Source organism: the organism of the source record quoted next, unplaced genomic scaffold (genome assembly GCF_019419815.1).
Source record: "Pyrus x bretschneideri cultivar Hongxiangsu unplaced genomic scaffold, Pyrus_bretschneideri_v1 Contig137, whole genome shotgun sequence".
In the NCBI taxonomy this organism is placed as follows: domain Eukaryota; kingdom Viridiplantae; phylum Streptophyta; class Magnoliopsida; order Rosales; family Rosaceae; genus Pyrus; species Pyrus x bretschneideri.
Window position 1 is genome coordinate 197,559 of NW_025999432.1, and position 18,714 is coordinate 216,272.

At 39.4% G+C, this 18,714-nt stretch overlaps 2 protein-coding genes across 2 annotated transcripts; one reads left to right on the forward strand and one right to left on the reverse strand.

Annotated features, from left to right (window-relative positions):
- The first annotated feature begins 3,447 nt into the window (after positions 1-3,447).
- Positions 3,448-6,797, forward strand: LOC103962540 (BTB/POZ domain-containing protein At5g03250-like). Its single transcript, XM_009375253.3, has 4 exons — positions 3,448-3,780; positions 4,224-4,293; positions 4,486-5,709; positions 6,053-6,797. The coding sequence occupies exons 1-4, from the start codon at positions 3,722-3,724 to the stop codon at positions 6,572-6,574; spliced, it is 1,875 nt and encodes a 624-aa protein (XP_009373528.1). The 5' UTR covers positions 3,448-3,721; the 3' UTR covers positions 6,575-6,797.
- A 1,710-nt stretch (positions 6,798-8,507) lies between these two features.
- LOC103962538 (cytokinin riboside 5'-monophosphate phosphoribohydrolase LOG3) lies at positions 8,508-12,518 on the reverse strand. Its single transcript, XM_009375252.2, has 7 exons — positions 12,130-12,518; positions 11,560-11,657; positions 11,421-11,451; positions 10,513-10,612; positions 9,267-9,337; positions 9,029-9,172; positions 8,508-8,894 (listed from the first exon to the last, which is right to left on the reverse strand). Exons 1-7 carry the CDS (start codon positions 12,250-12,252, stop codon positions 8,802-8,804), a joined length of 660 nt encoding a protein of 219 aa, XP_009373527.1. The 5' UTR covers positions 12,253-12,518; the 3' UTR covers positions 8,508-8,801.
- Between the last annotated feature and the right edge of the window lie 6,196 nt (positions 12,519-18,714).

Consider the following 18,714-nt stretch of genomic DNA (forward strand, 5'->3'; position numbering starts at 1 on the left):
ATCTGCGAAACTAGCTAGGTGGATATGTAACTGTTAACCCTAAAAACTACCAAGCCTACGTGGTGCGTAGGCCGAGTAACTAATAAGCTAACTACGTCATTCGGTTATGTGCGAGGCATACCAACTCGTCGGTCGAGTTCGGCCAGGGAGTAAAATATGTTGATAGGGCGTTGGGCACGTTGCTAACTTCTTGATCCTGCGACTGCGGCCGAGGAAGGAACGCGTCTTAGCCTATCGGTTCTACAGCCTGAAGATAAGACTGCTAGTTCTATGAAATTCACAAATCGTTAGCGCCGGGTTCGGTCACAGTGATTATATTTGTGAAAGTGTAAGCACGCCGAATTAGTACCAGACTATATGGACACAAATACTCAAAATAGATGTATGTCTTGATAGTAAATGTGGTTCGATCGTCGGAATGCTGAACTCTAAAGTGTACTTGTGAATATCCAATCATAAAACAACTCAGCGTTCAACGTGCCGAGCCTAGTAACCTGTAACACCTCATTTTGCCGAGAAGGTTGATAAGATGACCTCTATCAATAAGGACTCGAAAATCCTTGTCGATCGAGACTTGGATAGGTAATCAGTGGGTCTCGAAGCAGTGTTGTTTATCCAAAATGAAGGTGCTTCTTGATCAGCTGATTCTATGGCTCCAGTGCTGTTTATCCAAACTGAAGATGTTGCCGATTGCCTTCACAGTACTGTTTACCCAAACTGAAGATATGTTGGCGGAAGAAAGGGGAGAAGGATAAAATCTTAGGTTGTTGAGAAGCTTTACGCAGGGCAATTTGTGTGTTGAATTGGCGGCCTTGAATGATGCACTCCCTCCTCAATTTATAGTAGCAAACCCCTTCATGGCCAAGCTAGAATCATACTTGGATTAGAAGTCCTCAACCCAATTTGATTAGATTTTCGCCAATCCTAGCTCCAATAGGACTTTGAACCAAACTCCATAACAAACCAGATTCATCTCTTGATCCCAAGCACCTTCGGCTTCAAAACTCCTTGTTTCACTAGGAATCGACTACTTCACCCTTTATCTAAACTAATCCTCTTCGCAACAGGATTCGACCGGCCTTCACTGGACGGCCCACAAGAAAATTCTAGATAAATGCCATTGGGCCGAGAATAATCCCAGGCTCGGCCCAAAATAATATTTTGAGCCCAAACAATAACATATAAAGATTATATATCGAAGATCATTATTGTTTATATATTTACGTTGTTTCTAACTTTGTATTCTAATTTGTAGACAATATCATTAATTAATCTAACAAATTTAGACTTAAGTCTAATTAGTGCAGCCTAATTAGTAATGAGTGTGGGTCAACTATCTAAACTGTCTTAGTGGGATGAATAGAGTGGTCACTGAGTTGTGAGTGGAGGGCTCACATCTTTCATGCATTTTATCTTACGACTTTGGAGTTTAGAGTCGCATCCTCTCCATGCAATGCAGGTGGCCCTCAAACTCAAAGGCAGGCAGGCTGCTCAAACATACTAATAAAGACTATAGATTTAGATATACTTGAATAATATACACCATACATACATATATATATATTTATATACTAAAATATACATATATACATACATACATATATACATACATACATATATATATATATATATTGGATTAATTGGGGACAACATTAAAGTCACACACATGGAGAACAGGTTGGCGGAGGTGGATGCAGAGCCGGCTGGGCTGCCGATGCCGGCGCAGCCACTTGATTACATGATGTGATTTGTAACATTCGTAAAAGCTTCTCAAGTAATTAAATTTAAAAACATAACAATGGGCTAGCATTAAGACTCATATAAATGGTCCACGAAACGGATATTTACAGTAAATTCTTGAGCTGGCCTGGCGGGACTGCTGGGTTATGGGGGTTTCTGGGTTCCCATCCCCAAAACCAACACCACCCCATGCTCAAATCAAACTTCCATTTTTTTAATCGTTTCAAGGAACTTTGGTCTTGTTATTTTCCTTTATTACCACGCTCCTATATATGAGTCTATGACTTAGCTAGCTAGGTGCTGTCTTTCACTCTTTCAGTAGAAGAGAAAATCCCTGCTACCCGTTTCATCATACGTCTCACATATCTGTCTTTCTCTTTAGTATAACTTATTTTTTGATATGCATTTGCTAATGTAAATATTTTTGGAAACTATTATTAGCATTCTAAAAATTTTATTACATACTCCTCATCACAAATGTATTTTTCTTTTTAATTATAGAAAGTTCAGAATGCAAAATGAGATTTTAGAGTATAAATAACAATTTCCGGTTTTTTTTTTAGTTATAGCGGAGGATCCTGAAAGCTGAACATATCCTACTCTGATCTATCACCTATCCAACAATATTTTCAGTGCTTATGTATGTCTTTTCTTGATGATATTGGGGATAGAGGAATCAAACACGCGACTTTTATACAAACTTATGGCGCGATAAATATTTTAGTGTACATACATAATCTAATAGCTAGAAAGATGTCCTTATTTTATGCATTAGCCAAATATTAGACGTAACACTGTTTTAAGGAAACAGTTTTTTTAGTGCTAATCACATTTTACACATTTTGGTTCGGAGTGATTGTTTAAATTAAGTCATGAGTTTCAATATTTGCACATTGCCTTATGAGATTTTTAAAATACATACATATAACATATTTGCTTTTCCATATATACATTTGATTGTTCGGTTTTGCGTTACGTTGACGATGTGAGAAGCTTGAGACTAATTTTTGAGTTAACGTGAAAATTACACTTGTACCATATAGACCAAAACTAGTCATCATGCAGATTTGGTTTCTCGGTTTCTCCACAATCAATGCTTCATATCTAAAACTATAACCAATCACATAATTTGGTTCCAATGGTATAAGTGTAGCTTCTACACAACCTAGAAACAAGTCTCACATCTGCCACATCATCAGTTTAATGGATTCATACAATAAAATAGATGAATAATATAAATTGATATGATTCCAAAACCTAAGGATTTAATGTAAGAAAATTAATATTTCATGATCCATTTTGAAAAATCACCTAAATTGATTAAGAAGTAAAATGCAGTTGAGCCATTTCTTTATTAATCAACGGATGAACAACAGTGGACATGTAAGATTTCAAATCCTTGCTATGGGTGTGGACAAGTTATATGTTGAAGCTCTGTCTGTCTGTACTGTGTGATTTTATTTGAGATTGACAAAGTACGGACGGACATAGCATCAACTGAACCCTAACGGCAAAATTTAACAAGTTCAAAAAATTCCAACCCAAGCCCAACTCACACTTTTCCATGACGTCCAAACAGTTACAACTTAGGTTCAAGAGGATTCAGTTTTTTGAAGCCCAAGCTAAAACTTATGGCCTTTTCTGAGAACATTTGTAGACGTGGCAAAAAGCCGAGTCGGAGTGGAAAGGAAGGTGACAGCAAAACACAAGGGAAACAAGAGTGAGTCTAAATCGCAACCCCAGTTGGAGCCACTGTAACTGTTTGAACCGCTTCCTTCTCCCCTTCACTTCTTGCTTTAGACTCGCTACTTCTCTCTCTCTCTCTCTAAACTTTGAAAGTATTTTCCACAAATGATAAGCATGCCACGTTCACTCTCGCTCACATTTTCACCGAAGTCTTTATCTGATCGGCATTTCTTGCTTCACTTAATAATTTCATGATTCCAAGCTTGCCCATTTTACAAAACCACCACCAGAACTCATGGCTTGCATGAAGCTTGGAGCTAAGTCTGAAGCATTCCATCGCGAAGGCCAAACTTGGTAACCCCTTTTTTCATATGCTCTGATGCACTATTACAAACCAATGGATATAATCGATGAACTAGAAATTGCCCATCTGGTGTTTGCTTGTTGTACTCGGTAATATGTAAGAAGCAAGAAAGTTTAGTACTTTGATTATATATGCATGTGTTAATTACGTATAATTTGGGAACCCCCTTGATAGAGAATTCATTACCAACAGAAAGTAGCTACGGGTTTTGTTTATATGAACGTGAGGTGAACCCATTTATTGGATTAGAGTCCTGCTAGCTGCCGACCACATGGGGTTTGTATAAAGACTAGCAAGGATGGATTCTTTTGAGGACTATTATGATGTCTCCTGCAATGTATTTGATTCTGTGATAATTAATGCTATTGAGTTATGACTATATTAGGTGATTTAAGTTATGTTTATATGGATCTGATTTGTGTTTCTCATTCAGGCTTTGCACAACTGGGCTTCCGAGCGATGTTGTGATTCAAGTTGGGGAAATGTCTTTTCACCTCCACAAGGTGCATTTTGTTTGATATATCTTGCCAGTTGAAAACAATAACATTTTGTGTGTGTGTGTGTGCACGCGCATCATTGTATTGATTTCCATTTGCTCTGTCTACACTTGTTTTGTAATTTTCTTATTTAGTCGGACTTTTATTGGGGTGCGAGCTATGCTCTCATTTTAGTACTCATGTTGGCCATTACTGCAGTTTCCGTTGCTTTCTAAAAGTGGGCTACTAGAGAGGCTTATCGAAGAGTGTTCTAGTGAGGAAGGATCTTCTTGTGCCTTGCAACTTCATGGTGTGCCCGGGGGAGCTAAAGCATTTGAGCTTGTAACCAAATTCTGCTATGGCGTCAAAATAGAACTGACTGCTATGAACGTAGTCATCCTTAGATGTGCAGCAGAATACCTCCAAATGACTGAAGATTACGAACAAGGAAATCTCATTGCGCAAACAGAGGTTTTCCTTACTGAAGTCTTCAGCAATTGGAGAGACTCCATAGTAGCTCTTGAAACATGCGAAGAAGTTCAACAATATGCCGAAGAGCTCCACATTGCTTCACGATGCATTGATTCCTTGGCTATCAAAGCTTGTGCAGATCCAAAGTTATTCAGTTGGCCTATATTATCAGGAGAAAATGACATGAAGAACCCAACAGCGTCATGGAACGGAATAACTTCTGATGATGCTAAGCCCCAACCTCTCGCTGATGATTGGTGGTATGAAGATGCATCCTTACTTAGCTTACCTCTCTATAAGCGATTGATTCAAGCTGTTGAATTGAAAGGAATGAGGCCTGAGAGTATTGCCGCTTCTCTCATATTCTATGTTAGAAAGTATCTCCCCTTGATGAATAGACAATCGAGCTTTCATGACACAAACTATGTAAACTCAGGCACCACCATTTCTAACATTTCTGAGGCAGACCAGAGGGCTCTACTTGAAGATATCATGGGGTTACTTCCTCATAAGAAAGGAGTCACATCCTCCAAGTTTCTCCTTAGGCTGCTACGAACGGCTATGATCTTACATGCAAGTCCGTCATGCAGAGAAAATTTGGAGAAAAGGGTAGGTGCCCAGTTGGACCAAGCCGTGCTCATAGATCTTCTCATACCAAATATGGGCTATTCTGTGGAGACTCTTTACGACATAGACTGCATTCAGAGGATTCTTGATCATTTCATGTCAGTAAACCAGGCTTCACTTGCCTCATCTTCCCCATGCATAATCGAAGAGGGGCAACTAATGACTGGCACTGATCCACTGACACCTATTACTATGGTAGCCAGTCTGGTGGATGGATACCTTGCCGAGGTAGCGCCAGATGTTAATTTGAAGTTACCAAAATTTCAGGCACTTGCTGCTGTCATCCCTGAATATGCCCGGCCAGTGGATGATGGCATATATCATGCAATCGATGTTTTCTTGAAGGTAAATCAAACTTAAGTGCATGGCGTATGAACTTATCTTCATGACATAATGATATTTGGTTTCACCTTAGATATAGTCTGGCGAAAATGTCGCTGGTTTCTTGTTTCTGAAGTTAGATTTCTATTTAGCTAGAATTCTGTGAATAGCATTGCACTGTAAATTTTACATCAGCGGTTCATATGTGACCGTCATCAGTACTCGAAAAATTCCCAATTTTTAAACTAGGACATTACTAATATGTTACTATAACCAGGCGTAACATACATTGTTGGGGTAATATTTTTCTACGACTTTGGTGTCCTGATCATGCATGCTAACAACATTGCATTTTTCACAACCTCAGGCACATCCTTGGCTTACAGATGCTGAAAGGGAGCAACTCTGCAGACTCATGAACTGCCAGAAGCTTTCTCTGGAAGCCAGTACGCATGCAGCTCAGAACGAGAGATTACCTCTTCGAGTAATTGTTCAAGTCCTTTTCTTTGAACAGCTTCGACTCCGCACGTCAATTTCTGGCTGGTTCTTTGTTGACAATCTTGAGAACTCACAAAATCCCAGCGGAAACCTTGGGCTCCCCGCCAAAAATGATGTGTCCGGTCAGGTGGACGCTCCACAAGACCAAGCTGTGGGTTTCGATCATCATGACATGAGGGAACGTGTATTAGAGCTTCAAAGGGAGTGTTCAAGCATGAAGAAGGAGCTCCAGAAGCTGGTCAAGACCAAGAGAAGTTGGAGCATCCTTCCCATAAGGTTAGGTTTTAGAAAAAAGTTGGAGCCTTGCAATCCGAAAGAATCGAAGCCCACAGATCGGATTCCGGTACCAACATCATGCTGCAATGGACAACAAACTCATGAAAACAGCTAGTGAGTGGCTCTCTTTCAACCTCAAGCCCTAATTTTTGTTTTAAATTTTTTATTCAATATATTCCATTATTTCTTGAATGGTAGAAGTTGCTTATTCTCTTGCATCTGTAAATTGGATTAAGTGGTGCATTGTTTAGAAGAAGTTAGGTTGTTATTCAATTCAATCAAATTATTTACCTTGTTGAACATAGGTGGCTGAAATTAAAAAGAATTTAATTTCATAAGATCTTTTATTTAGACCTTGAGTCTTATTATTCACACTTCTACTCTAAATGTTAGAAATTCGCTACCTCATATAAGTTGAGTTTGCTTGAGTTGGGCCGATACTAGCACGGTAAACTGCAAACATTGCATGCTCTAATCCGCTATTCTAATCTATGAGGTCCGAAATAGAAGATAAGTACAAACTATATGGATCAAAATCATAATTCTTCGTCTTCAAAAGGAAAAGAAATATTGAAGAATTGGTCAATGCACCATGTCACGACAACCCAGCACACGTGTCACGTCTCACAGATTCACACGATTTACATCTATGAGTCCTTGCTACAACTGTAGAAATGGAATCCGATAATGTCCTATTCGAACTGGTGTCATAGATTGAATTTCCTGGAGATTTTCTCGTACATTTTCAGCCTAACTGGGTCTGAGAAACTTTCTCAAAAAATGAACACTTGTTTCCCTCTTTTTCAATAAAGCTTTGGGCCTATTGGCAAAAATCATAACAGATAGGACTGCAGTGTAGGAGTTTTGTCCTTTTACTCTTATTCCTAATGTTTCCACCATCGCTTGATCAACACCACCTCTCTTTGTCCCATCTTTGTATTTTTCACACTGGAAGTTTGAAAAAGAACCTCTACCAAGAAACTCCAAAAATTGACCCCTCAAGGGCTCAAATCAACAAGAGCTTTGGATGTGATCGGACATATACCTCTCTCTCTTTCACGTGACGAGTGAAATAGAGAAAAAGAGATGTATTCTTGTTACTGTATGGTGTGATTTGGTAAGTGAGATAAAGAGTGGAGAATAGAGTTATGTGATGATTAAGATAGAAAGAGAGGTAGTATGGTCACATTAGTTATAGAGAATGATACGTTTCCAGTTACATGCATGGTGCCACATGATGAGTGTCCATTGAGAGAGAGGACTATATTTCCAGTTACGTGTATGGTGTTTCGTGATGAGTGAGAAAGACAAAGATATAGAGTCACGTGATGAACGAGATAAATGAAAGAGCAGGGTCACATAATGAGTGAGAGAAAAAGAGAGATATATCTTCAATTACTAGTTAAATTACTAAATCAATGATAGAGTGACACGAGAATATATCCCCTTTTCACAAGTAAGAATCTTACACAGTTAGTGGAATCAACCACAGGCACCTAGAAGAAACTGGGTCCTAACTGTCCCAGAAAATTGGCCTTTTACTTTTCTATGTACATAACAAGTGGCCCTCCATAGGCCACAAGTCACATGTCATTGTCCCATTCGTCCGACAGCAAAGGGAACCCCTTTGTTTTTCTCAAGATTGGCCCCCTTTCCTCCAAATTCCAATCAAACACTTACTTGACAAATGACTCACACCTTTGGTTTGTTGGCTTGAAGCCCTACTCTTGGTGTTGGCCTTAGCTTCCCAACCTTAACACAAAAGCATTGCTTGAAAAGATGGGACTCTATCTGTGTCTGCAAACAACAATTGCCAACCTCTTTCTTTCCTTCTTTCTTTGTTAGTCCTTCTAAATGGGACCATTGGTTCTGTTTTTCCAACAACGTGTTAATGCATTGTCAACCCATTTGCTCAATTCACTGATACAAGCAATATTATGGGAGGAGAATTGAACACGGTACCCCGAATGCAGAGATACATGGTATTAATCGCTTGAGTTACAAACTGCTTGCGGTAAGACACAACAAAGTGAAAACAAAAGCATATGTGCTGAACAATAAATGTATAAATTAGTTAATATAGGGGAAGGTTCACAAAAGCCTCAAGTGCTGTTCAGTTACTTACAAGTTAAGAAATGGGAAGGAAACTTCCACAAACATAGAATATTGAAGCTTCACATAGTGAGGTCAATTCCAATAATTTACATTGGAAAAACAAAAACAAAAAAAAAGATCCCCATATCTGAAATTTAGAGTTCTACAAATTAGCCTCTTCAACTTCCAAAATTCCAACGAGCTTTAGTGCTTTAGTGGTTGAATGCCTGCCTTGCAAGCCCATAATATCACCTAGAGATGTCATATTCTTGTGTGTAGCCAAGCTGCTCTACGTCCCAATTCAACTTTGGAGCAACTCTTTCATGACATGGGACATAATCCTGCACCACCGAAAGTAACTAAACATCAAAACAAATTTTCAAGCCAAGCGATGTGCTCCCGTCCCCTTGCATAAGAGTTCGAATCCCTCTCTATCCCGTAGATTAGAGTATTTTAAACAGTGTTTTGAAATTACCTCCAGTTTCTTCACCAGCTCCTTGGCTGTTGGTGCCGATATAATTATGTGGCGTGCGCTTGGGCTAACAAATCCCTCTTCCACGGCCTTGTCGATGAACGATAGCAAGGAATTGTAGTATCCATCGACATTCAGCAATCCCACCTGCACACAGACAAGAACGATAGGTGGATAAGCCTAAAAAGTTGATGAGTTTTACGTTCAACTAGTAATAAAAATGCAGAAAAAAGGGAATTACTGGCTTGTCATGAATTCCAAGCTGAGCCCATGTGATGACCTCAAGTAACTCTTCCAGAGTTCCATAACCACCTGCAGTGAAAAACTAAATCAGCTTTTGCAGTCCCAGAAGCTTCACAGTTCGCACACGTCTTCCATTGGTAATAGTCAAGTTAACACGTACGTAATGAAAGAGATAAGCACAATAAAAGATACAGTCGGGATAGGTAAGATTCTCTCCCACAGAATAGAGGGGCAAAACAAGACAACTAGTACTAGGATAAGGACAAGGATTTTGTTGGGGTGGAAGGGTAAAAAGAGATTCGAAAATACCGACTTGTTCCGTCTGGACTTTTTAACCTTGGTGTAATGTTTTGACCATGGAATATGAATACTTACACTTTTACTGTTACATTTTTACTGTAAAAAACATATGCTTGCAGAGGGATTTTTTTTAATTATTTATTTTAAAGACGGATATCCTAAACTAAAAATTTACAAGGAGGAAAATTCAAACTCAAATGCAAGGAAAACTCCGGATGTCGGTATATGAATGGAAGTGGTGAGCATCAGGTGCTGGTGCAGGTGCTCGTTGGCAAACCGAATTGGTGCAAGTCAATATATACAGCTAACGACTATATTTAGCTAAACAGGATATTAACCCGCACAAGCAGAGGCAGATTTCCTCGGAAAGCCTATATATAATTTTCAGTGTAAGATGTTGACGTGTCATGCTCCGGGGACTCTTTGATGAGTTGCCCTCTTAATCAGGGTGTTTCTTGGGTTTTGTGTTAGAGGAATTTTTCATAATTTACAAATTTATACAATCACAATCTCAGTCAACATTGTCAACTATCAGTGCTTTCATACCACAAAGCACAGATTGTTTCAACAGTAAATTATCAACATTTTTACATTTTCTCTTGCCAAATCTTTGTGCTTCAATGTTTTGTCATGTACTCAGTTCGGGAAGGATAAAAAGCTTCCACTTATTTCCAAATTTGTTTGTTGGGTTTTGATCTCTTCTAGTCTAAATTCGAGTTTTCCTGATGTAAGTTCTCGTCTGTCATGCATTGCATATCCAACGACAGTACCATTGAACGAATACCAACTTTGAACTATTCACAAGAACTAAAAAGTGGACTTGCATGCTAAAATTGGTAAAATTAAAGCCATGAAGGACCGTATGTTTTTTGATATGTTTAAGAATTCTGGTGTATGAGAGAGAGAGAGAGAGAGAGAGAGATTGGTTGAGGACTTATACTAACCGGGCAAGGCAATAAAAGCATCCGAGTGCTTAGCCATCTCTGCCTTTCTTTGATGCATGTCTGCAACTGCCTTCACTTCCCCCACAGTCTCACCAGTTATCTGCAAAATGGCATCAATGCACACGACAAAACAAACAAATTAAACAATTAGAGAGAGAAAGAAGGGAGAGGGAAATTTGTAGGTTTGTGCAGCAACGCAATGATGAGTTGCAGAAACGAAATTTGAACCCCAGCCAGTAGTTTTGAGATGTAAGACTAAACAAAGTTCGATAGATAGAAAATGCCAAGACAGAAAAGCACAAGAAGCAAAACTACTTTATAGCTCAAGTGAGCACGGGATGACGAATATTTTATACAACTCCGGAGTATCTGATACTTGGACTGATTTGGCCGTTAGGTCTTGGTAATTATATCTTTTAACCAATGATCTAACAGTAACCCGCCCGGAGTCTAAGATACCGGAAGTACACTAGAAACTCAAAAGAATCAGAAATGTGGGATATTATTATTAGGGTTATTGGGCTAGTGCCAAGTACTCAAGTGTGTAATGGATAAGCCTCCCCAACCAAAGCATCCATTGAAGAAGAAACAGAATTCTAGGGAGCCAAACAGAGAATAACACAACCCAAAAGCAAGAAAACAAAACCCAAAAGGGAGAAAAACAAAATGAACCAGAAAACAGTAGCTAAAAGTGCTCACATCATCCCCACTCAGAAGAAAAATGAAAAGCAAGTGACTAAAAAGACAGAACAGAGCAAAGCAAGTGATTAAAAAGAAAGAACAGAGCATTAATCTTAATCCCTACAAATATACACACATATAAACAATGTGTTTATATATATACATATATATTGTATTCTTTGCAACCGGAAAGTTGAAAGACTTTTATTTGGCTGGAGGAAACATACCTCTCGAGGCATGAGCGTCTTGGGAATAACTCTGCAGGGGGAGACGAAATCAGTACGCAATGCAGAACTAAACCAACCATAATTATTTCTTAATCTCTTTTTTCTTTTAATAATCTGAGATTTGATAAAATAAAAGTACCCAATGACATGGCGACCACCATCATGAACAGCTTGTGAAACCAAACCCATCAGTCCTATGCTGCCCCCTCCATACACCAGATCAATGTTCCTTGAAACCTTCAACAAAAATGTTCAAGTTATGAGTTTAGAGAGAGAGAGAGAGAGAGAGCAACATTTTTTTGGCATGCATTCTGCTAAAATTTCTCCAAAACTCTCATGACCCAAGCGACAGACAAGTTAAAATCATAATGTGGTTGTCCCAATAAAAACAGAACAAGTTAACATGAAAACATAACAAAAACACAATGATAATCAGCTAATTCCAAGCAAAACCCATCTCACAAAACAAGAAACAAACGCAAAAACATGCTCAAAAATCACATTCAAATCCAAATGAGAGAAAAATTCAAAAAACTTTTCCAAGAACCCATGTGTCAAGAAATCGGCATAAAACTATATTTGAACCTATATGCTCTCCCCTCTAAACCCAAGTTCGAATCACTCTCCACGTAGTTTAGATAAATTTAAATGTATAATATCCTATCGCCTTTCAAAGGAAAAAGAAGAAGAAGAAGCCATCGTTACATACCAGTTCTTTGCCAAGCTCAATGGCAGCATCCTGGTAGCTGCTCTTCTTCCCTTGGCTGCTCCCACAAAACACACAAATCCTCCTAAACCTGGATTGCTGCTGCATTTCACTCTCAATCTCCATTTCTCTCAACTTTTTCAGTCACTTTACAAAATCTAATGAATAATTCAAGACAACTTTTTCTTTTTTCTTTTGCCAGTTCCTCTGTCTCTGTTTTGCTTCTGACCTCTGTGTTCCAGGAAAAAAGAAAATTCAACTCAGAAAAACCTCCCAACTTTGTGTTGGTGGTGCCGTTTCTCTACATGCGTATTTATAAGCCCCCCTCGCACGTGAGTGCCTCTTCAGCACGCTTGAAGCTCACACCCTTTGCAAACACACACACACACACACAAGTGCACAACTACAAACATTGGCACGCGTGGACCACTCTGTTTTTATTTGTGTTTTTCTTGATTTTTTTACATTTTTTAATGTCACCCCTTTGTTGATTTCGTGATCATAAAAATTAGGGCATAAATAAAGTTGTCCCAATTTTTATTTACGAAATATCTGTTTTGTTTTATTTTTCTCCGGAATAATGTTTGAAAATTGAAAGTAAAATAGAAAGAATGAGAGTGCTATTAGATTGTCAATGAACTGAACTATCAACTATACAAGAGAAGTTGTTTTATACACAAGGATTGAAGGGTTTGACTTGTTACAACTTGGAAGCTTACAACGTGTAGAGGACTCACACATATGCAACTAAAGTTCGATTCTTGCGTTTCTCTTTTCTTATGTTATGATAAGAATACAACTACATAGCGATGGGAAATTAGTCATTGGCTACTGCAACGCCCCTTGTAAAGTGTAAAACCCATTTTGAGATTAATGACAATAATGCTCGGTTCATTAACCTACGAAACTAATTAGAGAAGAACGATTATTCCTAAAATCATTATCATGGGAGGGTCTTGTTTGGTCTCTAGGATTACAAACTTTTCTTTTTTCATGAGTAATCCAATATATCTAAATTGGACACAATATTTTCATTTCTTCCTTCTACGAACATTGAAAATAATGATCTATCCGTTTCAATCCAATCATCCATACCAAACTAAGCTTAAATCTCAATAATGTATGTCGTGCATGAGGATTATGGAAGAGTTTAACATGATTGAGAGAGGGAGTGAGTTTTGTATTAAAACTTTTCCTTGCGAGTATATTTTGACCTTTTTAATTAGAGGAATTTTATCCAACACCACATCATGCTTTACGTCATATAAATTCTTGTTTTAATTTCCAAGATCATGTGAATTATATGCAAATGGTCCAACATTTAGCATGAAGAGAAATATTAAGGAGACTCTCACAAAGTGAGACTCTTCATGAACTCTCTGCCACATCATTCTTTTGGCACATTGTTTTATAATATTGGCATGAGAATTGTGCCACAACGATGAGGTGACAGAAAGTCAGCAAAGAGTCCATGAACAATCTCACTTTTTTTTTTTTTTTTTTTGTGAGAAACGGTACGATATTCATTAAACAGCAAAGAATACGTACAACCTGAGGACAGTGTGCATACTGGTCCTCGATAAAAACTTTGTCGGGGATTTCAACCCGATTGAAGGGAAAAAAAGTATCCCGCACAACAATGTAACCTATCCTCAGCTGAACAATAAAAAAATTACATTCCCTCCTCAACTAAAACATCTTGGAGTAAATCCGCAGGCTCCTCAAACCACATAAACTCTTGAGAACTCCCAATGCCCATACGAGCAAGACGATGAGCTGCAGAATTGCCCTCCCGCTGCACATGGGTAAACCTCGAGTGAGCCATCCCTTTGAGGATGAATCTAACATCGTTTATTACAGGACCCAAGGATGAGCAATCTTCCCCTTGATCCTTCATTGCCATGAGCATCAAGCTAGAGTCTCCTTAAAAAATAATCTTCTAGCCAATAGGACAATTATTTTTAACCAATAAAACTGCATTTTGAAGAGCAATCAATTCCACATGAAATGTAGATTGTGTCATCTCAATAGGACCTGCAGAAGTAGCCAAAAACTCCCCCCAAATGATCACGAATTACCACCCTGAAGCCCCCTCGAATCCCATTTCGACTCCATGGTCCATCAAAATTGCACTTGATCTAACCAACTTCAGGTTTCTAGCACTGCTGCAACTCTCGGCTAGCCTTTTTAACAGCCCCCTTATGCCATTTATGAAACTCAATCAACCATCCCTTAGTTCTCAGCATGACCTTAAGTGGTGGGAGCGAAATACTATTCTAAACCATATCATTCCTTTGCTTCCAAAGAGCCCAAATCAACATCAAACAAAATTCAAAACCAGATGACTGAAGCTGCAAAGATAACCGATAGATCCAATGCACTAGAGGAAGCCCGTGGTCCATCTCCACCCTTAGTCCCAAACTTTGAAACCAAACTACCCTCGCCAAGGTACAATCTCGTAAGGCATACTCGACAGACAAACAAATAGATTAAAACATCCAATAGCATTTCTCTTGGCATGAATACCATTTTTTTTTTCCTCGAAGAGAAGACAATATCATTAACTTGTAAAGATTACAAAGTTTCTTGGATGAGGAGATCCAAAATAACGCTAGAAGGCTCTTTAACCCAAACTACTCTTGTCCCAATTGACAATGCTACCTTTTCCAAACAATAAGCAATACCATTATTATTCCTAGAAATGGAAATAGAAGCAGTAAAAGAATTTGCAATATATAAGACATCCCCCACTAACAAATCCATAGCTGAAGCACGATCTACACAAGTATTAATGATGGAAATTGCTTGGGATGAGTCACTTTCAACTTGAATCTTCTGATAGCCAAGCTTTTGAGCCAGTGCAATTCCATACTTAACCGCTAATAATTTAGCTTGAAGGGTCGACAACACCATGGGAAGAAAACATGCCGATGCTACCACAAAAGATCCATGCACATCTTGGAGTACCACATCAGCCCCCCTACCCGTTCCTGCAATTTAGTTGCTTCATCCACATTCAATCTCACCAAATCCTCCGCCACCCCCTCATGCCTCGCACCACTACCTTCCCCATGCCCAACTCGGGGGAACGGTTGCTGAGCAGCAGGTGTGAGATCTACCGCAACCTGGAATTCCTGCAACCAGGCCACGGCCTGCTGAGCATGACACGCCCGACCCTGACATTCCCCGAAACTAGGGTAGGCATGTGCTGGCTGTCACCCGAAGGTGACGAAGCCATGTTAGGATGCATGAGATTAACGAATATAAATAAATACTTATAAATTAAAATACCATGAATATGCAACTTAGGAACTTGTTCAAAGCATACAACTAACTAGAACATTAAAAAGAAAAAAAATATAAAATTGAATGAACAAAGGAATGAGTCTTACACCGAGAGGACTTGAAGATGCAGATGTAGAAGTGCCTTAACTCCTAGATTGTATGCCTCGATTCTAAGTCCTGAGGGGGCGCAAAACAAACATGAGTGGACCAAGTTGATATATATATATATATATATATATAATACTGAAACAGTTATCAACATACTAACCCCCAAAGTTTTATGAAAACTCAATAGTATAATATGTAATAGGTCTTCTAAAAACCCTAGCATGCCATAAAACCTTCATAAAACATATATCCTATATAGTGTGCTAAGTAGTGGTGTCATGGTCGCTCGTAGTACTGATATCTCCTGGCCCGAAACCAATAACTATATTTCCCGGCTCGAAGCCAACAACTATATCTCCCGGCCTGAAGCCAACAACTATATCTCTCGGCCCAAAATCAACATCTATATCTCCTGGTCGAAGCCAATATACAAGTATCATCGCCCGTAAGCAGAACATTGGCCACTAGATAAACACGAAAACATTGAATATACTCTTTCTAACATAAATACATATATCTCTAGAACATCTTCAGAGCATATAGTCATCCATCATATATACTACAAAGAAGTGTAAAAATACGTTCATAAATAGTATACAGTCATCCATCATATATACTACAAAGAACATAAGTTCAATAAAGTATGGTATTCCAAAATATTCTCAGTAAAGCATGATAATCATAAGGTGTAAATTTAATTTACTCATAAAACGTAACCACTAAATCATGCTTTTCATGTATGCATTTCTACTGTTAAAACATGCATTTTAGAAAGGGTCCACTCACCATACTCTATCGTCGAAGAGCCGTGCGAAATAGGAATGACGGAAACGCCGCTAATAAATGCACCTAAGCACATAAAGGGTCCAATCAATAAAACTCTACTATAACTATTGAATTTCAGAAAACGGACGTTGGAAATGGATACATGATGTCAAAATTAGCCTAGGAGGGATCCCGACCCAAACCCAAAAAAGTCAACGTTGACCGGTCAACGGTCAAAGTCAACGGTTAACATTGACCGAAGTTAACAGGTCAAACCAGGTCGAGTCACGGGTTGGGTCAAACAGGCTTGGGGTTTGGGTAAGACCGGTTCAATAGGTTGGGTTGGGGCTTAAAGGGTTTTGGGCTTGAGTTTATCTTTGGGTTCAATGGGTTGGAGGCCTAGGTTGGAGCGGCCTGAAAGCCTGAATCCAAGGAATCGGGCTGCAAGGTTGAGCCTAGGTTCATTAAGCTTAAGGCCCGTGTCAACTCGACTCGAAGGCCTGGCTTTGGGTAGGGTTCAAAGAGGGTTTTGGGTTTTTAATGGGCTTGGGTTTGAAGGCCCGGCCCAAAGCTTTGGGCTAAAGGGCTTGGGCTCCGGGTGTAGGTGGATTGACCTGATTCTCGTTGGGAAGGAAGGCTGGAGCCTCCTAAGCTCAGATCAACGGTAATTTGATGATTTAACCTATAATCTACCAATTAAAAGGAAAATACAAGGAAGCGGAAGAGGTTTGTACCTTCCATTTACCGTGAAATGGTCCAAAGTGGCCAGACTTCGGGCTTGAACACCACGAGTTCGCCGGCTTGGGTTTTCGGTCTCGCCAAACTTCATAGAGACGAGGGAGAGAGACAGAGTCTGCTTGACGGTGGTGGTGATGTTGTAATCGTTGCCAGTAGGTGTGTGAAATAGGTGTGTGTGTGTAGATCAGGGAAGAAAAAGAGTATGAGTGAATTGAGAGAGGGAGAGAGGGTGTTAACTTGGAGGGGGGAAAGAGAGAATGAGATAGGGTGCTGCTACGTGGCAAGCGAGTAGAGGGGAGAGTCAGGGGACCAAAATCAGGGGTGGGCCCCTTGGGCACACCATTTAACACAAAAAAGTAAGCCCATTTCAAAACAAATATCCCAAACTTAGTGAAATTACAAAAATGCCCTTTTTGTTCTGTAAATCTCGGAACAGGTTGTCACAGAGCAACATCTCCAGGAGACCCTTGTTTCCCCTTCCAAGTTCGATCATTCCTCTCCTGCCATAGATGCCAGACAACCATACACATAAAGTCGAACATCGAATGGTGATTTTGTAGCAGCAATAAAACCATTCCTTAAGAGATCCGCTAGGAACATAATCAACTAGAAAACTGCATAGGTTTGCAAATGATGTAGCTCTTGCAAAATGACGATCTTTAAGAACATGCACCACTATCTCCGGTTCTTCATTACATAAAACGCACATCAAATCCGAAGGAACTCCTTTCTTAGTCAAATTTTCTTTTGCCGGAAGAATGTTTTGACATGTCCTCCATACCATATTCCGCACTTTCGGCGGGACTTTGGCCTTCCATATAGCTTTCCATAACAGAGCAAACGAATTACTGTTATACGCTGAGGAAGAAACACTCACAAACGGTGGTTTTACATAGTCCCAAGCAACCCAATATGCACTCTTGACTGTGAAATGTCCCCTGCCTGTATAGTGTCATATTAGCTTATCCGGAGGAAGGCAATAACTAATAGGTAGTGCACAAATATGTTCCATGTCCTCCTCATCAAAAAACTCACTCAATGTGGGAGGCGGACGAGTTATAGGACGAAAGGACGAGGGTCTAGGCACCCACATATCCTTCCATATCCTTACTGAAGTCCCATCTCCAATCAACCATCTCGAACCCTTCTCTAAAACTACTGTAGCCTTGAGAATGCTAAACCAACAATAAGACGAAGATGAGGGAATCAGAGCATCCCAAAAGGAAGTATGGGGAAAGTATTTAGCTTTGAACAACCTTGCAGTTAACAACTCCGAATATTAAATAATGCGCCAACCTTATTTCACCAATATTGCCAAATTAAACGCATAAAGATTCCATAACCCCATGCCACCTTCCAGCTTAGCAAGACACAACTTATCACATGACTTCCAATGAATTTTCCTCGAATCTAGATCACTACCTCCACCAAAACCGAGCCATTAGCTAATGTAGCTCATCACAAAAAGTCTTCGAAAAAAGGAAACAATTCATAGCATATGTAGGCAATGCTTGAGCCACCACCTTCATAAACAGCTCCCTTCCTGCCCCAGTTAAACACTTCATTTTCCACCCAGCTCCCTTCCTGCCCCAGTTAAACACTTCATTTTCCACCCACTCAGCCTCTTATGAACCCTTTCTATGATATAAGCAAATGTTTGTTGTTTATTCTTACCCATAAATGTAGGCAAGC